The 22,694-nt window shown below is 37.0% G+C and overlaps 1 protein-coding gene across 1 annotated transcript in view; it reads right to left on the bottom strand.

The window, feature by feature from the left end:
• Positions 1-22,694, bottom strand: part of ETFA (electron-transfer-flavoprotein, alpha polypeptide) — a 38,165-nt gene that overhangs the window by 8,509 nt on the left and 6,962 nt on the right. Inside the window, exons 2-9 of the mRNA XM_009886710.1 lie at positions 15,598-15,783; positions 13,909-13,990; positions 13,725-13,807; positions 12,145-12,244; positions 10,845-10,955; positions 9,525-9,626; positions 8,684-8,752; positions 7,569-7,651 (exon numbers count right to left, since the gene is read on the bottom strand). Coding sequence (XP_009885012.1) covers positions 7,569-7,651; positions 8,684-8,752; positions 9,525-9,626; positions 10,845-10,955; positions 12,145-12,244; positions 13,725-13,807; positions 13,909-13,990; positions 15,598-15,783 — 816 coding nt within the window. The remainder of the gene's footprint in view (positions 1-7,568; positions 7,652-8,683; positions 8,753-9,524; positions 9,627-10,844; positions 10,956-12,144; positions 12,245-13,724; positions 13,808-13,908; positions 13,991-15,597; positions 15,784-22,694) is intronic.

Genomic DNA, 22,694 nt, shown 5'->3' with positions numbered 1-22,694 from the left:
TAATAAACCCCTTTGGCACACACACTCTTTTTAAAGGCAGCTCAGATATTTTATTTTCTTTGCAAGAGTGAAAGGACAATGAAATTAGAAAGAAATCTCTGTAATGAAAATTGCTTCATACAAGAGATTCCTTCCAATTACAAGCTATTAACCCAATAAAACATTTTCTGGCTTGACACTAGTTCATATATATTACACTGCATATCAAACAATTATCCGGCGTGTAGTACTTTGATGCAGCTGAGTATGTTCCATTCAAGAAGCACACATTACTAAACTATATCCCAACTACAGTTTCTTTTTCACTTTAAGAACCTTTGATCAGCCAAGCTATGTAATTACTCTTAAGCGTGGTTAGGGTGTCTGCTGGAGTGCAGGGCCATACAGCATTTTTTTTTCTCTCTAGGGAAAAGCACATCAATTGCTTTCAGCTAAATGCACTCACATATGAATATTTTAGTACAATTTAATGTTTCTGCACCAACCCCAAAGGAGCAGAGCATCAATTTGTGAACATAGTTTTCTTGGAGTTAAAAGCTACACTGGATAATGCAGGATGAAAGGGGTTGTCAATCCTTAGCTTTTTAGCAAGTCAGAGAAAGGTAGTCTGTAAATTCAGTCCCAGCTGCATACAAACAGCTCTCTAAAGTTTGCCACTATAAAGCTACTTTTCAACAATAGTGAATTATCAGAGGAGATATTCCAAAAACAATTTCCCAAGCACGGTCAGTTTTCCCAACGCTATTCCCATCTGCTAGCTACCTAACAGCCTCAGCCATTTATACAATGAAAAGTGTGCCTGCCCGTCTGTTAATAAAACGTAATGTACTAATAACACATGCCTACAAAGAAGCTAGCTGAAGGTAGGAGAAATTAAGTAGTGTACCATGCGTTTGAATAGAGAAACTTTAGTATCTCGATATTCTCTCGTATGTGGAACAGATTAGGAAGTAACAAAGATCTTATCATTGGTAAGCAAGGAGTAAAACATTTATAAAGTGAGTACAATCAAGATGACAGGAGTGACACCTATGAAGCTCAGGGAACTATTTAGGTTCATTCTGTTATTAGCAATTTTTGGTAAGAGCCAGCGAATTAAAAAAAAAAATCAAAAATACCACAAGAGAGTGAAGGAAAACAAAACTTAACAGACATGCTAACCTGAGCAAGCAAATGATCCCTAAGAAAGTCATGGGAAGTAACACCAAAGCAGAGTTAGCATCCACGTATTACACAACAAAACCATAAGTCACTCATGCACTTTAGAGAGAACAAAACCAGGCTAGGTGAAGCGCTGGATTGCTTTGCCACCACATACAAAGAAATATGAAGTATAGGAATAATGTAAATAATGTGATATTGTCTTTCTCCCTTCCTGCTACTCCCACAGCAAGATGACTACTAAGTGCTAAGAAGCCACTCACTGCAGTGAAAGGGACTGCCTAGTAAAACACTGGGGCATATGCAAGCTCAGAAAGCATCCCATCCTCTTGTAAAAGAAGTGGAGCAACAGGAATTCCACTGCTCTGTAGAAGACCATTCTGTGCCTTTATGTATCTTTCTGCCAGGAAACACTTCCTTGTCATTCAGCTTTCTTTTTCCTGCTTCTAATTTCATCCCACTCCTGCACTTTCTACCTAACATAACACCTTCAGTTGTTCCTGCTCTTCCACGGCTTTGATGCCTTTCAACTGAACCAAGATCTTACTCTTCAGCACCTCAATTGAAGCTGCACCTCTTTAACATGCCTCTTTTCCCCTCATTATTACTGGCAATTCCTGACAGTTTTAATTTTGCCTCCCTTTTGAAGTTCCTGCAATTCATTACACCCAGAGAGACCCTCCGGTATAAAATTAAAGCTTAAGCACTGAAGCTATGCAGGTCAGCAAGTCTACTCCTGGCGATTGTATCAGAACTAAGCTGGATTCCCATCTGCATTCCCCACCCGAGGTTTCTCAGCACATGCAACATCCAAACGCATCTGCCTTCTCTGCAATCATATCACATTTCTAACACAATTACCTAATCCAGTCTCAATTATTACTACATCATATATTTCCTAACTTCTGCGTTCCTAAGTTTTCCATCTCCATTTCTTGTTGCCTGTTAGTATTTTGTGCCCAGAGTTGAAAGTAACAAGACAGCAGCAACTGAACACCTGGGGAAAAAAAAGAAGAAAAAAAAAAAAGAGTTCTGCCTAGCTGTGCTTTCCCTGCTGGAGGCACCCTCTGTACTGTACCCTCCTCAAGAAGAAAACCTCACCATAAAGTCTGAGATGGTGAAGGTGTCCTAGCCTGGTTTCTAGCCATGGTCCACTGATGGCTAATCCTGAATGGACACTGAGTCCTACAATCATGACACACTGGTCTGGCCACATCTTCCCTATCGCCAGCTAGGAAAACCTATGAAGAAAGCTAAAGCAGTTAGAGAACTAGACCCCTGAAAGAACATAGACTTCAAGAAAGGAAAAGAAAATAAATTTTAAAAAGAGTGAAGTGAACATTTAAACTCTGAAGAGATGAAACTAGAAGGATGCCTTTCAGGGAGCAGCAGATCCTTCATCTTCCCAAGGTCAGTGAATAACAAAATAAACAGCCTAAACCAACACGGACTTTCTGGAGGAGAAAAAAAAAAAAAAAAAAAGCAACTCAGTGCCACAGATGTTTTGTTTGTTTTCTGAGGGGAAGAAGTTGAGAGAGAGAATCCCAGTACAACCCCATCTTTCTTCAAAAGCTAAAAGGGAGAATATAACTAGAACAGGACACAAGGGAAAACTTGGGAAACCATGGGAACAATTTGGGTGTCCAAACATAGGTGCCTAGCAGCATTGCAGACAGTGTAGGATTTCCTACCTGAATCATAGATGCTGCTCCAGAATGAAGTCTCCAGGTCCCACACAGTAACTATCAGCTACTTAAGGCTTATAGCAGTTGCTTTCCTTTTCTCACAACAGTCAGAATTTTTTTCTTTAAGTACTAGACAAATTATTCAAGTGCACGAGAAAGATTACATACTTCTTTCTATGTTAGAAATGTTGCTAATTATACCTGGGGTAAGGAAAGTTCATACTGAACTAATAAATGAAGCATTCATGTTCCATTTATAAAAGTTTTAAATAACTGAGAAACATTATTTACACCTTTGTTCTCTTTTGGTTTTGTTCCTTCCTTTTTTTTGGTAAGCAAGATAGAAAGACCCGGGAAGATTTTTACTGTGAAAACTAACACCCCTGACTATTTGAAATTTCTTATCTAAAACCAGCAGTTATTCTGGGGTGGTGGTGGGAGGCTTGATTTGTGCAGGAAATTTAGTGTTTTCTAACTGGATATAATTAACTAATGCTTAACAGTAGGCACTCATGGGAAGGATATTTTTATCCAAACCCAACTAATTTGAACATTCTTAGAAGGGCTTTTTTCTTAAACAGAAATTACATACAGTGCTCAATCTAAGAACTGAATTTCATTTTTCTGCAGAACACCTGCATATAAGAAATAGTGGAAAACAACTGGCTTCTAATTTAAAAAACCACACTCCTAAAATGGTTGTCACTGATTAAAGACATTGAATATACTAAATTACTTTTTTAATTAGGAAGGTAACATTTTATATTTTAATATATCCACTTATGCCTAAAAATTTCCTTCCTTCCATCTCATCAAATAATACAAATCAGCCTTCCCTTTCATAAGACAGAATGTTCAAACAGGAGCTGCAATCACCTGAAATCAACAGGTAAAAAAAAGCTACTACGAGAAACAAAAATAATACACCAAACATTCTAGCAACTGGAATAAAATTATACAAAAGAAAAATTACCAAAGACCCAGGCAAAAACCAATAAAATGCATAAATTCCAACACAAACAAAAGCTCAAAGTTTAGACATCCAAGGCTATTTTGGAAGTGTAGTTATACTCTACAGAACTAATCCTCAAACAGAAAGAAGGTGAAATGTGTACTCCTTACTTAACTGCATTCTTTCATTACTTTAACTAACTACATTTGTTTCTTGACTGGCAGTTTGTTCATGTATTAATACATCAACATTTGAGGAAAGCTGCTGTGGCTGTGAGGTTCTCATCCTGTGACATACTGCCTGGGCTGCACTCAAAAACTGACGCTAGTCACAGAATAAATGAAGGACCAATAACCAAAATTACCTTTCCTTCACCAAATCCACAACCAAAGGCACAAGGGAAGACATAAGCAGATCTTTTAGATTATTACCTTCTTACCCAATGATCAGCACAGAAACACTCCCCAGCAGTCACACACAAAAAGCAGCAGTAGAAGCACCTCCCCTCTTCCTGAGCTTGTAACTAACTCTTCTCCCTCCGTAGTCTCAAAAATGACCCAATTCCAGAGTCCTTTAAAAACAATGCATTCCAATCCTCCACTGAGACTGGGCAAGAGACTATAAATAGAATAGTAAGAGCATACACTAAGATACTTTCCCATCAGAAACTAACAGCTGCACAGGAGAGCAAGTATGTCTCAAACCCCAACAGTTTCTTGTATCCAAGATTCTTCCCCTGCTTAAACCCCACACGACCAGGAGGGCATGCACCATGTCAGCTGGAGTTCAAAACAAAACACAAAACTCAGGTCTCAGCTAATATAACTAACCGATGTACAAAGCTGCTTTGCAGTTTTCCAGATAAAACACCATGAGCTCTCCCTGAACTACTGATACCAAACATACCTCATAGGAAGAGAAAGCAGTCATCTTCTACAGGATTATTATCAGTATAATCTTGATCTGATTGAGAAAGTTCAGTTCTACTCCTTAAGTGAACTCTATCTTCCACTGCACAGAGTAATCTTCTAGCTAAAGTACCAAAAGGACGGTGAAGTAGCATTAGGAATGTCAAGTTAAGAATTTGCAGCTTTAGACTCCCTCACATTTAAGATACCTATCCAGCACATTGAAAAATTCATTCCTCTCGTCGGCAACTCTGAAAGCTTAGTATCAATTCAACTTGCACTTTCATTACAATTAACATAAAGTATTTTCTATACTTCTTAGCCACTGTATGCTGTCCTTGCATGTATTTTAAGATCCAGAAGAAATACTTGAACAATTTGAAAGAAGTGGCATAGAATTTTCAGTATGTAATAAATATTTGTTAAGAAGGGAGATGAGAGAGAAATGCATCAACCTGCTAACAAAAAGATGTGACACCATGTAATTGTGCCAGTTAGGATTGTTTATTGACACAATAGTTAAACATTTATTAGTCAGTCCTTACTAATGGCTGTTTTAACAATCCTCTAGAAGATGACAATGATGACATTGATATGATCCTATGATGCAGCTGTATGTTCTTATGACTTTCACATGTTGCTATGAGCCATTTGTGGCAACTTATAGCACTGTATCTTCATCAAAAGCAAGCCCGTTTTGTTTCGAGGTAATTGTTTATGTGCCCTTGACTCTGGAAAGAATGTTCATTGTTGAGCCTTGAAACACACAAAGCAGAGCTAAGCTGTCTTCAAATAGCATTTTCCACTTCATTAATGGATATTTGGGTAGTGAAGAACTAAGGATGGTCAGTCTCATCTCGCCCTTTCAACATACACAGTTAAAGGACACTTAGCTTACTCCCTGGTTTTCAAAGGTTTGGGTATGCAACAACCGACTAAAAATTGCCTCCTCATGACAACCAAGTCTGCCTTCTTTAGAACCTGCAATTTCCACGTAAGTTGCAGTTGCACTTACTGAATTAATGTCGATCAGCTTGCTGAGACTTATAGCTGCAATACGCTTATGCCTACTGTGTGACCAAAAGAAAGCACACAAGATTTTAATACCAATGTTCCCTTAGCAAAGAGGAAGTATTATGCTGGGGGCTACAGCTGTCCTGCACTAGTCCAAAAAAATAACAATTACGTACTGTGCACAAAAGAGAGACATCACCAGAAAGAGGACTTCAGGTTGCATTTGTAATCTCTAAAGCCTCACAATTTCCTTGCATAGCAGAGGTTAATATCACTGCTATCCAGATTTTGGAAGGACACAATATGCAACCAGATGGACCTTAAGTCTTACCAATAGGTCTATTTCTCAGAAGCTGCTTTTTGTAGCAGTTGGTTATCATACAGATTTACACCTTAAACATTAGTGTGCCCAGAAATAGCTCCACTTAGCCCTACAGGGCTATCATCAGAGGACTTTAAAAAAAAAAAGCAGCAAACATCCCTATCCACATTTCAAGACAGAAGAACTCAGAAGCACAAAGTATCTTGTTCAAGAAAACCCAGCAGGCAGAACGAAAAACAGATTCCAGGAATCACAAGTTCCTGTCTTTGAGATCTTCCAGTACTGCTCTATCCTGCTGTATGTATTCCTGGAAAAATAATGGTCGTGGTTTGAAGTTCTTGAATTTACAGCTCTTAATGGTACAAAGGCAAAACATTTCAGATCCTATTAAGGCTTTAGACACATATAGCTTTTTAGTATCATTTAAGTTATTGTGATTTGGTAAATGCAGCAGTTAAACTATGACAAGTTTCTCTACAAAGTTCCAGCTCGCTCTCCCTTTCTGGTCTCATTAAGCCATTAACAAGTAAAAAAGTTGCTCTTTGGTGCCTTCTGTTGCCATACATGCTCAAAGAGAACTGCTTACTGAAAGGCAAAATGTTTACTCGATTATGTAGCTCAAAGTGTACATCTGACAGATTGCCATACCTGCCCATGTTCTTAGTCACAATTCCCTACTCATGTCCGTGACCATCGCATCTCAGTATGTGCTAGCGCACACTCTGCCCCACGCTGAGATGAGCTACATTTGTACCTTCTTATTTACAAATGTTCAACGTGCTTTATTCCGTCAACTACTTCCCCCATGTTTCCCCAGGTCATAAGGAACAACAAAAGTAGTCTCACATTTCTACATGACAGAAAGCCACCCCCAAGATCCAAAAAGACACAGGGATAGAAAACCATCCCTGATCAGGATGCATGGCAGAAAAGATGTGCAGCCGGTTATTTCCCAACATTAAGCCACTCAGATTATGCCCTTCTTGGTATTTCACTCTACAGCAGCCAACCTGTAGATTATTTATCTCTTAAGTTTCCTTCACTTTCACATCTTACAAAAATTTTGCTTAGAATCTAATGCAATAACCCAGTTATGGTTACCAAAACTTTAAATAAAAAAATCACCACCTGTAAAAAAAACCAAAAAGCACACTTTCCAGAAATCAAGCCACATAAATATAATTTCAAGTTTATGTTGGCAATGACATCTTTTAGCATATCAATGATGGCCGTTAAAAAACTAAAAAAGGTTCAGCACAAGCAACTATGAAAAAATTCAGCATGCAAAACCTCTGACAAAACTGTCTGCAGAACACTTCCGATTGACCCAAAGTAGATATTTACATCACAGCTTGCTGCTGTAGTTTTGCAAATGCATGGTCAAGTAACAGTATCACAATGGGCACACTGAGATTTTCCTGTTAAGGCCCAGTATTAAGACTTCACTCATTTCTAAGCGTTTGCTTTGAAGGAAAATGCATGCTCAAAAACATCACAACTCTTATGAAAGATATTTCCATACTTACTGGTGCTACTATTTTGCCCGTCTGTCCAACTTGCATGTCATTAGGAACAAAGCCAGCATCAACAGCTGCACGGGAAGCTCCAACTAGTTGAAAGAAAGTATTTCCAGTGTTTTCTTTTAAAATATTAGCGAGCCAAATTTCTATCACCATAAAAGCACATGTATTTTACTGAAGAGTCCCATACTCTAAAGGCACGTATTTAGAAACTTCCCTCTTAAAAGCTCTTATAATAATCCCTCTCTATACCACTGGCTGAAACTTCCAAATACTAAGTGCTAATGCACTTCATAAGCAACAGGAAATCCTTACTCCCAGCACCAAAGGGCCATATATTAAAAACCAAGGATTTCAGTCTGGCATATTTCCATTATTTTCTCTTGTTGCTTTGTAAAAAGAAGATTTTCCCATAAATGTCTTCCCATAATGTTTCTCCAAGTTTGAATAGAACACATGTGCCATCTTATACTGCTGTGGAGCTCAAAGGTCAGGCATTGTAAAGAAAAATATCAAAGTAAACTTGAAAATGCCACATGGACATTTAGCTAGTGAAGTCACCAATTTAAAAACAAAGCCATTCACTGTAAAACTGTAAGTTCATTATTACACGTAAAATCTAAAACTAATGTAGTTAAAATGTTAATGCAAACAGTTCCTCCTCCTCCCGCAACCTTTACTTAAAATATTTTGCTGAAACACTGTACATGGTCAGTTTTCTCCTGTTAATACAAAAGCATAGCAAAAACACAGACATTCAAACTACAAGAACTGCAAAAGGGATTCTGTAAAGGAGTAGTATATAAGAACATACAAAGAAAATAACAGTTCTTAAAAGTGAGCTAAAACTATTTTTTAATTTATACAACTTCACTTTTTGCTTGCGAGCTTGTGTTCTGGACACTTGAGGAAGACAGGGAATATTACAGTTCAGTATTTTGCTTCATACATGTGTAATTAAATACACAGTTGATCATAAGGACAATATAAAACTAACAGAATTTTAAGAATTTATTTAATAGAGACATGAAAAAAGACTTCAGATGAACACCGTTTTTAACGTGACCTTGTTAAATTATAATAGCCAGGGTCAAAAAAAAAAAGGATGAAAAAAGCTTTACCTGCAGCATGCAACTGATCCGCGAGATCATACAACAACTTAAAGTTTTCACCACTCTTCAAGCCTCTCCCTTAAAAAATTAAAGAAAGAAGAACATAATATGCTTTAAGATTTTTTTATTGCCTACACAAATTTTCTGTATATTTGCGTTTGCAAAGGCACAAATATATGCTCGGATAGGGTACTTCGATATATTACTAAATAGTATTTAATCTTTGGAGATCTAGCTTTTGTCTTTGTGATTAATATTATTTCATATGTATAAACCAACACCATTCTGTCTGCTTTACTTCCTGCACACAGCACCATCAAGATCATTCTCTGAAATCAAGGAAACTGGATTTTTTTACTAATTTGTGCTCCCTCTGCTGGCTTTAGGTACAAAACTCTGTAGTGGGATAACTACAAAATAATTTTTTAGACGTAGGCATACAGTAAAAATCACAGTCCACCACTTTATACCTGAAGAGTAGAACACAAACATACCGATTTTTAAAATCATTAAAGCCATTACATAACGTTTGGAATGCCTGTAATGATTAACAATAATTTTAAACATGACAGATTTGGATCTAAAACCATTTCATACTGCTATAATTTTAAACAGACTCATCAAATATGACAATGTTCTTAAAAAGCCTAGTAGCATGTGTTAAACTCACGTTTTGCCTCTTTACACAACACATGTTGGGTGCGTTCCCACTGGCCCCCCTATGCCATATCTCAGAATTACATCACAATTTTTTTTAATGTATCACATTATAGTGTTCTGCTACAGATAATATTAAAACTTATGTTACATGTAAGTGATGGTGCATCTTGATTAAATAATATTTACTTACCACCCGACACAACCACTTTTGCACTAGTAAGCTCTGGCCGATCGCTTTTTGTCAACTTCTGCTCAATCCATTCAGACAGACCAACAGGCGGTGGAGGGGTTACTGCATCAGATAAAGAAAAACATCCCCAAGATAAAGGATAATTCGAGTATTTTCAACCTTTTGAGCTTAAACTTAATGCAAAAGGTCATTCTATAACCAATTCTACCACAAGCGTTTAGCTACTATTAGTAATTGCTCTATGGCTCTGAGTTACAAGCCTCTTTCATTAGTTATGTTTAAGTAACCTATAGTACACGCTGCACTAAAATGAAGGTCTGTTGTATAAGCAATACATTGATAACAACCCAGCATAGTAAGTGTGGTTCTTATTAAGACAGGCAAACAAGCCAATTAAGTAGCGCAATGACAGTGCAATATGCTACTCTTAAGCATCAAGTAGCATTTGTTTCCTAACATCCACAGACGTTAGGAAATCCAGGATGGTTCGGGGCAGATACTAAGCCACCCAGAAAAACACGAGGACCGGGACACACACACGCGGCATGTCACTAAAGATTGCCTCTGCTGGATTTACAGCACAGTTATAAAAAGGCCCACAGCAAACAACAGTAGAGGTGATCAAACACTGGAACAGGTTGCCCAGAGTGGCTGTGAAGTCTCCATCTGTGGAGATACTCAAAGCCTGACAGTCATGAGCAACCTGCTCCAGTGGGTTTGAACCAGATGGTCTCAAGAGGTCTCCTTCCAACCTCAACTCTTTTGTGACTGGATTTCTCTATCATCAAAGCTACACTGGCTTCGTTAAAATAATAATTTAAACTGATTTAGTTAAAACTGATCTAACACAACAACTAGGTGTTCTCAAATCAATTTAAACTGCTACTAATTCAGCTAGACACTGTAATGACCTATCTCTATTGAACACAACCCATTAAGCCAAAACGGTGGATAGCCAGCCACTCTTATTTTTGCTTAATCTTGCTTTGAAAACCGATCTGGCTACCCAAGCAACTGTAACTTTAAATAAGAAAACGTTAAGATTGCGGTGCTGAGGTTTAAGCAGCAAGTGAAACAGGCACAGATTTCAGCACAGATAATCTCCATTTCTGGTCAAAGAATAAGTAGGAAGCAAGCAGAAAATCCGCATATTCCCTTACCAGACATCACTAAAAAATGCAAATACCCGTATTAAAAGCATAAAGCTCAGATTATGACACTCAGTTTGCTTTGACAAATACTTCTGCAAAACATCACTGTGCAGTGAGCAAAACTTAACTCTATTAAAAGAAACAACAAAATACGAGAACAAATACTCACGCTTTTCTAAACTGGCACTACCACCACTTGTTGGTGCAGCCTCAAAAGAAGTTCCCCGTACGGTAAATATTTTAATCGCTTCATCACACTGCACAGTGCAAAGAATATTTCCTGGAAAAAAAAAAAAGATCATATAATATTTGAAAAAAAGATACCAGGCATACTATGCTTTTTAAAAAACAAGTAAAATTAGTATCAGAAACACATTAGCAGTTCTACTAGAAAAGGCAACATTCAAAATTGCAGCTTTAGATGACTAAAACTTGAAACCTAGGCACTTCGTAAATACAGCTTACAGATATTTTCACTTACTTCTTAGCTCCATGTTTCTGAAATATGACAACAAATCCTCTCTTTTTAAAGGATCCAGAGCATTCAAATAATCTCTTATGAAAGAGCTTTTAAATTTCAGAAGGGGGAAAAGAAAACCCCAACTTTTAAAGTGTCATTTTTAAACATAAAGAGTGTCTATAATTCAAAGTAGATCTTTTATCCTGTTGCATGAATGCATAAGAACAGAAGACAATGAGGCCTGCCCCAAGTATCTGAGGGACTGTGTTTCTCTCAATAATATATAACATAAGGTATCTACTTCACACTGGAGGCTGCATGGAACACTAAAAGAGAGAAATGCTGCAACACCAGCTATTCATAAACAAACTCATCTTGAAACTGTGAATTACTGGGAAGCAACTTAAAAGTGCAACACAAAACCACATTCTGGTAATGTAACTCAAAATGTGACACCATGTTGGTACACGTGGTACAATCTTGTACGGTAAAATTAAGAAACACAAGCTAAATTAATCTAAATTAAAATGCAGTGTCAGACAAGCATTAGAGATACAAGACTGAAAAAAATTGCAAATTAAGTCAATTAAATATTATAAATAATTAGTTCAATGTCTTCGTAATTAGGAAAAATAACCCTGTGGTATCTTAAATCAGAACTAATGCAAGTCATTAAATAAAGCTGGACAATTAACATAGTCTTATGTTTTACAAAATCTGATCAGAAGTACATCAACAAAGAAATGCAGTATCTATAAAGGAGATTATAAAATTCTATTAACTAAAGTGATAGACCTGGTTTCTAACTGATGGTACCAAAGTTGTCGGGATTACTTGCTTTCATGGAGCATCACATCCCAGGTTTCATTTTTATGAAGCACAGCGATTCAGATCGTAAAGGGAAAATTTCTATCATATTCCAAGGTTCTAACAACAGCGTATGTAGAAAAGTTATCAGTATTGCATACTTTATTGCACAAATACCACACAACCTTTTGTGATCACCCACCTGCATAGATAGTTCTCACAAAAGTGTCTGGTGACTGAATTTCAATAATGTCAGAAACAGGGGCAACATCGAGTTTGCCAGCCACTCTGGGAATCAGATTCTAGAAGTTAAAGATTAAAAGTTAGCAAAGGAAATGCTAAGTAAAATGTACACGGCCAGTAAAAGAACACCCGTTGTCCCAATTTTAACTTCATATAATGCTGTCTTTAAGTAAAGACACACATACAACTGTAAGACTTTTTCAGGACTACTCATGTAGCTTTAGCAGCCAAATAAAATCCCATTATTGTAATAACATTAGACATTGAGACTTACTGTAAGTAACCCCTTAATTCAATATCTTAAATTGGGAAGCTTATTTGCTTCTATAGCTTAAAACTGAATATACATGCAATTTACTCAGAAAATTGACAATTATGGATTGCTGAGCTTTATGCACTTCAAGGGGAAAAAAAAAAAAAGCATTTTTGGAAGATAGTTACCAGAGACAATAGGGGGGGAAAAAAAACCTCAACACTGCACTGTCCCTTCAAAAGCCAAAAAAATATTATTTTAAAAATTAATATTAAAATATATATTCTCCTACTCTGAAGTTGACTAGAAAATTACTTAGCACCTTTAGGAATGGGAAGAAGGATAAAAAGAGAAACAGTCATGAAGAAATTAATGACAGCAAGAGCTTTGCTTCCATTTTGTCGCCCTCCTAACCTGGTACAACACAGAGTGCCCAATTCTGAAATCTTTACTCACCTTAAGCACCCAAAAATGGAAGCGTAAATTTTAAAGCTAAAGCTATTAACCTTTACTACTAAGACACTGCAGATAAAAAAAAAAGTAGTAAAACAAAAACCCCGTAAGACTTAAGGTATATAAAGATTTCTCTAAGCAAAGTTACAAGTATACAGATTGATATTGATTGGAAGTGAAAGTAGTCAGATGGAAGGCTGATGACATTATTCATCCCACATTGGCAACATTTCTGAAGTATCCTTTTTCTCTAATTTAGCTGTACTACAACATTGACCAGATCGTAAATACTGAGGCTCTCTCCATACTTAAAAACACACTCCTTAAAAAACAAGTTTTGAAAAAAACGTATTTTCATTTAAAAACTTCTTTGCTAAGACTTGGATCTGTGTTATTTATATACATTAGACATTTCAATTTATATGACTTACATCATAGGTGCAATTCCCCCCCCCCAAAAAAGTTTTACATCCAATAGGTCTACACACTTTCATTTCAACATGTAAATCATATTTTTCATCTCAATTCACTATACTTTTCCTTACAATTTCATAGTGCTTTCAGATCACTTAATCTATTTTGTTTTGTTGCACATTGGTTACCACTAAATATTTCTTCTACACTATTCCTTTGTCCAAGTCAGCCCATAACAACTCAGACACAAATCAGTGTTTTTAACTAACGACCTCTTAAGCAAACTACTGTAACATTTTTCAATAACTCAGAACTGTCCATGTCTGACCTCTCTCAAGCATTTAATTCACACTCTTACATACAACAGTGCCTGTGCCTCCTTCCTACAAGAAATTTTTGATGCACTTTGATCTACTTACCTTCCCAAAGGCAGATGCTCCGGCACAAATGTGGGTGTAATTAAATTTTTTATGAGTTTCCAAAATCAGTGGAGTCAGCTCCTCTGAGGATAAAAATATATTGCTCAAAATTTACAACTATCTTATTTTCAATTGCAAATATTAATACCATTTCTTTTGTTCAATAGGTAAGAACAACTCTCACCTGCTAGAAATCCCTTGTACGCATCATGCTGAGCCACTAGAACTTTTGCAACACCCTGCACTTTGCTGAGTTCTTGTGCTACCTATGATTACAAATGAATTATTATTATTAGTTTTATTATAACAGGCACCACAAACAAATAACAAGAGAGAGCCCTCACTGCAAAGAGTTGACATCTTACAGATTAGTTAAAACTGGAACACAAAAGTATGTGAATTTCAGAATGAGAATGGAACAAAACAGATCTTGTGACTCACAGCATAGTGCCTTACGGGATAATGAAAATTAATTTTGTGAATAAGAAAACTACAAAGCAAATCAAACATAGGAAAGCTTACCTCCTGTATGCAGGATTACATAATGATCTCAATCTATTACAACAGCTGATAACAATCACACTTGAGGATTATTCTTCAGTATTCTGATACAATCATGCAGAAACCAATCCTACTTTCTTTTAAATCAGTAAATACCTACTGCACAAGCATACAATGCAAATACAAGTGTACAGCAATGTTATGATCTTTGTCCAAATTTTAGGAGCAATCCTTTGTTTGTAGCTGACTTTGCCTACTGATGCGATGTACATTTTCGGTTCTATATTTATGTTTTTTTTTTTTCCCTTTAAATTCGCAGAGTGAAGTTTAAATGATAAAAGGGTTGTTGCAGATCAGAGAGAAGAGGACTGACAGCAATGTCTGGAGACCACATGCATCACCCCAGAACTAGCATAGTTTTACTGAGTTTGCTGCGTATCAGTTTACCCTCAAAAATTAACCAGAGGAAATAAACAAAAAACTGCTAATAGCTGCTACAGAATAATCTGTTTGAGTAACTGATTCTTTTATCCTATCAATACAGATTCTTACAAACAAACTTAAAAAATCCAAAACCTTCATATTTTGTAAAGTACTTTTTCCCAGCATCACATACATTGCCAAATGGACACCATATACTAAAAAAATGTAAGAGATATTAAAACAAAAAACCACACAAACAAAACATTCCAAATCATGTTTCTACTATGCAAGTGCCAAAGGATAAGGAAACTCAAGGACAGACATATCAGGCAAAATTAGTATTTTTTTTCCCCTCGTTTCTCCACCTTGAACACTTGCTTCTCAGTTTAGAATATCTACAGAAGTTTCTCCACCTATTTGTGAATTAGCTGCCTTCTGTGTGCCTCCTGTATGAGATACTACACATTGCTTTCAGAATAACAATTCATAAACAACAGCCAAGTATGAAAAATATTAGGCATAATTATTTCTACTTTTACTGTTCACACAAGAGTACACCATGCTAGAATAATAGTCTCACTAATGTACTAACCATATTGTCTCTAGATTTCACACATAAAAATTTTCAAGTTCTTACCACTGAAGTATTTGTCTTTCAAACTTTACAGGGAAATATTGTTTTAAGAGTTAATTGTCCTTTAGTCCTATAAAAATTTGCTTGCTTAAGCTTGTAACAACTGATATTGATGTTCTCCCCTGTGAAATGAAATCTATACCCATATTTTCACTTCAGAAGAGAAGCAGTTCAAGTGCAGGACATTTCCGGCAGATTAGCAATTCCTGGCACAGTTCCTCTTCACTACAGATTATTTTTCAGGCTGACCAAGATGCAGCAAGTATTGTTTCACTGCACTCATTATTTCATTCATAGGAAAACAGCATTTCCTACCTTGTCACAGCTGGTCCCAGCTACTAAACAAGAAACTTCACCTCCAAGACGTTTTGCTGCAGTGATAGCATTTAATGTAATGGGTGTAAGAGTCTCATTGTTGTGTTCTGCTATGACTAATGTACTCTGAAACCTCCGGAGCAGCGATGCCTTTAAAAAAAGAAAGAGAGAGAAAGGAGTTTGATACTTAGAGTATCATTTAAGTAAAAAACTGTTCCCAAGAGCATCCAATGCTTCACAGAAAATTAACAATTATACAAACTGTAAAACACTGCTGTCAAACAAAATAGGCTAAATCTAGTCATTTTTTATTAAGTAGACAGAATACATAATATGGTAAAAACAAAAAGGCATACACTTGCTTGACTTCAGGATATTTATAACATGCTGTGTTTAAACTAAAACCTCCACAGAAAAATACTGAACAATATTAAGAAAAGCATTTTAACACATTATATTCAAGTTCAGTTAATCAACTTAAGTGCCGTAAAGGGTGAAGATTAGACCAGCAAGACTAAGAACACACGGAAATCAAGGGTAGCAAATAATTTACTACTCGGGGTTTTTGAGTTGTTTAGTTTGTTGGGTTTTTTTGTTGGGTTTGGTTTTTTTTTTTTTTTTACACTATAGGTTTTAGCCAAAATCTAGCGAGAGAACACACTTTTTTAATTAGTTATGTATAAAGGCAAAATTGTAAGCAGTGGCAGGATGACAATGAAGCACCAAGGGCTCACAGCCTGAAAACACACTAATAAGAGTTTTGATAAGCATCAAGTTCATTTTTTCCTATTTTCCTTTAAAACATTTGGCACTTGACCACTTAGTCTACCATAATTTAATGATCTTCAAATAATAATTTTGACAAATTCACCATCCACACAGATTTTAACTTCTAAAGCAAAAATGAAAGGAAAAAAAAGGGGGGGGGGGGGGGCAAAAAATTGCCATGTAACCAAACCAAATTCTTCTAAGCTCTGAGACTTTCCTCTCTAATTTTCAGGTGAACCTGGAAAAAGCATTATTCATCCAAGACTAATATTAGGGTACGGAAAGAGTTTGAGGTGGGAACAGAGTATTATCCTTCAAGTCTTTATATATCCTACATAAAGGACTCAAGACTCAAATTATGATCAATGTAATGTGGAACACATGGAAAACAAAATATATTAATTAATATGACCAAGGCACAAACACTAACACAACCCACATAACTGACTGCATAGCCAATATGACTTTTTTAAACATCTATTCTCACTCCATCTCCCCTCATGCCAAATACACTCTTACCCACCACTTAAACTAAAAAAAAAAAGCTTCAGAAAATCTGAGAGGCTAAAATTTGGATATGGACTTCAACCACACTAAGCCTACCTGCTAAACATCACACAGAAAACAAATCCCGAGGACTCCCCTGAAGCTAATCGCAATGTAAAAATATAAATACAAAGATAAGTTTTTGCAGAATCGGGATTGTAATTTGTCATTTTGATTAAAAAAAATACAGATTCTTGTAAAAGTGCTCTGCATTTCATCTTTTATGCTTAAGGTTACTTGTTACGATTAAAGATTCTAAGATCGTTTGAAGTCAATTGCCAGTAACAAAATATTTATTGCCAATATAGATCAGACACCATATTTTTGATTATGTTTCATACATCATTTGCAATAAAAGTTATGAGATTTTAGTCACCGTTTGAAGAATAAATCCATGCTTTTGTGGCAAGAAGCCCACTTTTCCAATGATTTATAGTCATGTCACAGGGTAAAGTGGACCATGCTCCTGAAAGATTCTGAAGTTTTCAAATTTCCAAAGGGAGCTGTGTGCATTTTAAACACACACTCAACTCTGACTATATTATGATCTTTTCCCAAAATAAGTACTGCACTACCAGAGGAGCTCTATATCATTCTGTCAAACAATTCTAGAATAAACTGAGAAATAATTTTTTAAACCAAAAGGAATAAGAGCACTGTATGTTGCTTGAGCAGACTGGATATTACAGCATTAACTAGGTATTTTTCTAAACTGATAATCCCACATTTATATTTGTGGGAACTGCACACTGGAAGGTCACTTTATGCCTACATGCATGACTTCTGAACACAGAGACAAGAGCAGATTTAAAATAATTTAAAAGCCACATTCTAAATCCTGGGTAGAAACCCTGGATGACAAATAAGATTCCTACGTGAGTCCGAATTTTAATATACTAACACACAAAATCATTTTTTTAAATAAAACAAAAACAAACTGACTTTTGTTTGTTACAATAAAGATTCTGCAATAAACCCAAAGGCTAATTCATCCAGTCACATATGATCCTGAAAACTGAGACTCTGCAATAAGTCAATGAAGAGGACAGGTAGTTATTCTGATGAAGGAATTGTTCAGCTGTACATGTGCAAGAACAGCCCATTATTTCACTGACATAATTCCTCCACCTGCACTTGAGCAAGATGTCTAGTTTCAAGCCTAGATAAAATACGAAGGTTGAGTATAACCCTAATCATCTGACAGCAAGGATAAAAAGCACAAGAAATAAGACACACGGAACAACCAAAACTATTGAAAACAATGCCTTGAGAGGCTTGTGCTACAGAAGGTTCCTGATGAAAACAAAGCTCTGGAAAATCAGGCCATCCAAAGAAATCAATTACAGTTAAACATCCTACAAACTTGGGCAATCAGGTAGCTTCTCATGCATGCAAGTAGGTTATGAACACATCTGCCAGTAAAACTGGAGATTTATTTTGCCTACGTTTAGATACAAATGGAAGCTAGGCACCTATGCTGCCCCTACAGCAGAAACATCTACATTTCCTCTCTGGTGGAAACTCCACACAGTGATTCCGTTTATACTAGAATAAACATTTATGAAGAAGAAAATGTCTGGAGTTTCCAGATTTCCCCCCCCTCCCCCCCCAGCATTTTCTGTAGAGCAAACCTGGCCTCTGACTTCCAGATGTCTAAAAGTTGGTAAGATTAACCTAGATGTGCAGTATACATCAATTAAGCTACTTGCAAAGTACCAGTGGATTCACTGAATCTATCATCTCAAGTTTCCGCAAAGCATCTTTTTGGTCCCCACCTGAGAAACCCAGCAATGTTTTCCAAGCAGAACGCGAAAAATTTTAGCACAATATCTGAATTTCTAGACTTCAGACAAAATAACTGAGACTACTCACTGCTACTGTTCCAGCCAAACATTAGAAATCTGGACATGCCCAGTACATGTGTGCAGATGAACACATGCATGAGGCCAACATCCAAAGCACTCATTTAATTTGCACAGGTGATCTGCTCTTCACAGCAACACCAACACAAACTGAATATACGTTGGTCTTTCAGCACGTAGACACGTCACCTGAACAGCACACAAGCAGGCCCAGCACTTTTTAAATACAGGTTTGCTGCTTACATGCTACAAAATGTATGTATTAACAAGCTGGAAAATCCCAGACAAAGGTGTTATAAATCTTTGCTTGCTGCTTGATGAGACTGGTGAGCAGACAGGTATCAATGGCCTCTACAGTCAACAGTCAATAGCCAGCTGCCTGCAGCCTGCTCCAAGGATGCTCCCCGTAATGCAGGAATCATGAAATCAACTTTGTAGTAACACACGTGGCAGACACAGGAACAAAAGATGGGACAGCCAAGAAGTCTTTCCAGTAAACAAAGAGCTCCAGCAGGTGTATTCTGCATGGCCCCACGCTCCAAATATGCATCAATATAAAATAGGCTGTTAAAAACTTCGCCCAGGAAACTGAAGTTTGCTTCCCTACTTCTTCAGAGGAACTGCTGGAAGTTTTGGGAACTAAGCCAAAATAGAAATTCACAAGGCAAAAGCACCTAACAACTGGACCCACAAAGGTATCTCTAGAGCTGATTTTCTTAGCTGTAAAAGCAAAGTGGACAGAAATTAAAATGCTAAAACTGCTTAACAGGAATTACATATCTCAGAGACCCATCACCATTGGGCAAAACTCCCAATAACTGATTCCAGGAACTAGGAACTGGGGTATTAATAAAGGTAATGGCTACATTCCTACACCACAAAACACCACCTAAGTCTATTAATAGACAGTCTTGTAGCTGCAAAAGTTAAAAAAAAGAAAAAAATTTAGGAAGCTCGATGAGAAGAGGGAGCTCTAGCAATAAAGCTTGTACTTCTCCTAGACCCTCTGTACAGATCTGGCTACAGAAGAGGTCTAAGCGACAGCTATGTAACTCCAAGAACCACTAACTAGAAAAACAACACTAAAGGCACCTTAACTGAAAGAGAGCTGTAACTGCAGCAAAGAACAGCAAAAGAAATAAAATTTGAGATACATCCCATGCAAACCACTAATAAAAATCAAAGCAACAAAGCTGGTTTGAAATACAGACAACACTACTGAAAGTGAACTTAAGGGAAATGAATGCATTTAAAAAGTTAACAGTCTGAGCTTATCAGTGACAACTGAATGATATATACAAAGTATTCCCTAGGACTACAAATGTAGCCCAGTACTTTCTGATTAAGGTGTTTCAGGCTATTAAATCTATTTATCTGAATTATTTCAGGCTAAAAAGAAAAAAAAATAATCAAGAAACCCACACATGCATCAGAAGATATATAACTGAAGTAAAATCCACCATTTTCAAAAACACCAGGAAATTCAAAGCTCTGAACAAATCAACAGGAACTCAAAGACTCAACAGCTATGAAAACTGGGTCACCCAAATCACTGTGAAGACAAAATAAGAGTACCCAGCTCAATATCACTAAAAAAGTTAAGCAAGTGACATTTCACTTTAGTCAAAAGCTATTACATGGTAAAATACTACACTACGAAGTGAGAAAGAAAACCTGACAGTTAAGACCATTTTTATCTAAAGATCTCCAACAGCTTCGTAAGAACATGCCTATTTTTTTGTTTAAACCAACCCCAAAGCACCTCTTGCCTCCAAAAACAAACATGCTGCAGAAGCAAATGCAACTTTTTATCCTACCTGGGCCTTTAAAACAACAGGAGAACCCAAAAATATTATACAAAGCTAAATAGTTTTCTTAAGAAACAGAGAGCCACTTCACTCTGCTGCTTGGTTTTTTTTGAGGGACTATGGAGGTAGAAGTGAGGGAGACTAAGGGATTAATTTATGACTTGAAACAGTCAAGACTAGCACTGTTTGCCCTTCATTAATAGCCTTAAGATAAATTCTAACTTCAACACAGGTTGAGTAACAACTGGATACAAAATTAAAGGCATTGGTATCATATCCACCTACAATCAACTTGGCCCCAATCAGCTGGGGCTTGTTTTCTTCACACAAGAAGAAAAAAAAACCCACAACACTGAACAGGCAAAAAGGCAGACACTTGCTTATCTGATAAAAAAAAAACACCAAAACAAAACAAAAAAACAACAACAGAGAATATTAAGGGAATACATTATCTGTTTGTTGTTTTATAAAAGTAGGACCTCAAAAAGACATGTGACCTCAAAATGCCCCTTAACTAAGAGCCTGCAAGAGAATCCCAGTTTCATATCATTACAGGTTTGGAAGGGACCTCAAGAGTTCATACAAAGCCATCCTCCATCAGATGCTAAGCAACCATATCTATGTTATTTCCAACATATCTGTCTAGTTTATTGTTAGTGCGTTTCAATTAGAAAGACTCCTAGTCAACCTTTTCCAAAAACTTATATCCTTTCAACTAGAAAGGATTTCTTAACATCTATCTTAACTCTTCATAGCTATCTTAAATAGCTTTCTCATAATTTAAGCCAACTGTTATTAGTTTATTGTCCATGGACTGGTGAAATGGCTTATTCCCATCTCTGCACCATTTTTTTGTGTACTTGCAGTCTCATATTCCTCCTCAGCGCTCCCATCTTTAAGTCATGCAACTCCAACCTCTCCTTGCTGCTCATGCTTTACAGGCCTCTCACATCCTGTTTTTCTCTAGACTCTATTCACTCTTGAACTGCACGAGCATAAGCAGTGCTGAACTGGAGTTTGCTTCGCTTCTCTGGCAGACTACATTGTTACCCTCACACTGAAGTTGCACACAATGTTTTCTTGGCTTTATTTTGTAAACTTATGAATTTAGATGCACATGGCTGAAAACCAAGGAGCTGGCCTCATATTTCCAGGACATGAAACTGAATTGCGTGGTGATCATGAGTGTGAAGTATTATTTACACAGCAGCACCATATGTTCTAGGAGCTCCAGAGATCATCAAGACCTTTGCTCTGCAAAGCCTACAGCCTAACAATCACTGAAAGATGTCTACAACAACAGTTATCATTTTTAGATTAACTAAATAACGTATAACCTGGTTTATCTTTGCTCTTCTTTTAAGCCATTTTTAGTACACGACATCAATTAATATACCCATAATTACAATTTTAGAGCTGCACAGGACTGTAATACCTGTAAAAGCCTTGGAGAGCTCAAAAACAAACTTGCAAGATTTAAAGCTCTTTTAGAAGGGCTATTTACACACAGTTATAGTGGAGGGAGTGTCTCCTAGCACGTGCTACAAGATCGAACACATATTCAGGGACATTTCATAAATCATCTACTCCAACTAACCTTGAGTTCACCTAGTCGTTAAATTTGGTAACATAACCACCATGACACATCAAGCAGCAAACGGCCTCCAAAAGCCCAGCACCCCCCCCAGCTGAGCCATATGAAGGTCAAAATGGAAAAGCAACAAGTGTTCCTCATTAGCTCCGGCGCACAGGTTGTGAGGGTTAAAGCAATCACATTGCTGCGCAGCTGAGTTCGTGTGACTGAAAAATGTCACGTTAACCTCTTAAAACCCCAGAAAGCCTCTCCTTCAGCCCAAATATCTTTGTAACGTTGTTAAGAGTTCGCAATAACAACTCCAAGAGCCTTTTCAGCTGTAAGGACAGTACTCCTGTACCTCAGTTTCTCCTGTACGAGGGGGGACGACGGCGAGCACTCTGAGAAAGTTTTGACAACGCTCCTCAACTCCCGCCCGCTGTGTGCACTCAAAGGGCCTCTTAAACACCCGACATCCCCTCAGAAACTTTGTTTTTAACAGCCACAGTGCGGCAGAGAAGCGGAGTCCAGCGGAGGAGT

The sequence above is a fragment of the Charadrius vociferus genome, unplaced genomic scaffold (assembly GCF_000708025.1).
Source record: "Charadrius vociferus isolate BGI_N301 unplaced genomic scaffold, ASM70802v2 scaffold356, whole genome shotgun sequence".
In the NCBI taxonomy this organism is placed as follows: domain Eukaryota; kingdom Metazoa; phylum Chordata; class Aves; order Charadriiformes; family Charadriidae; genus Charadrius; species Charadrius vociferus.
The sequence above is the reverse complement of the archived record's forward strand: the minus strand, read 5'-3'. Positions and strand labels throughout refer to the sequence as shown.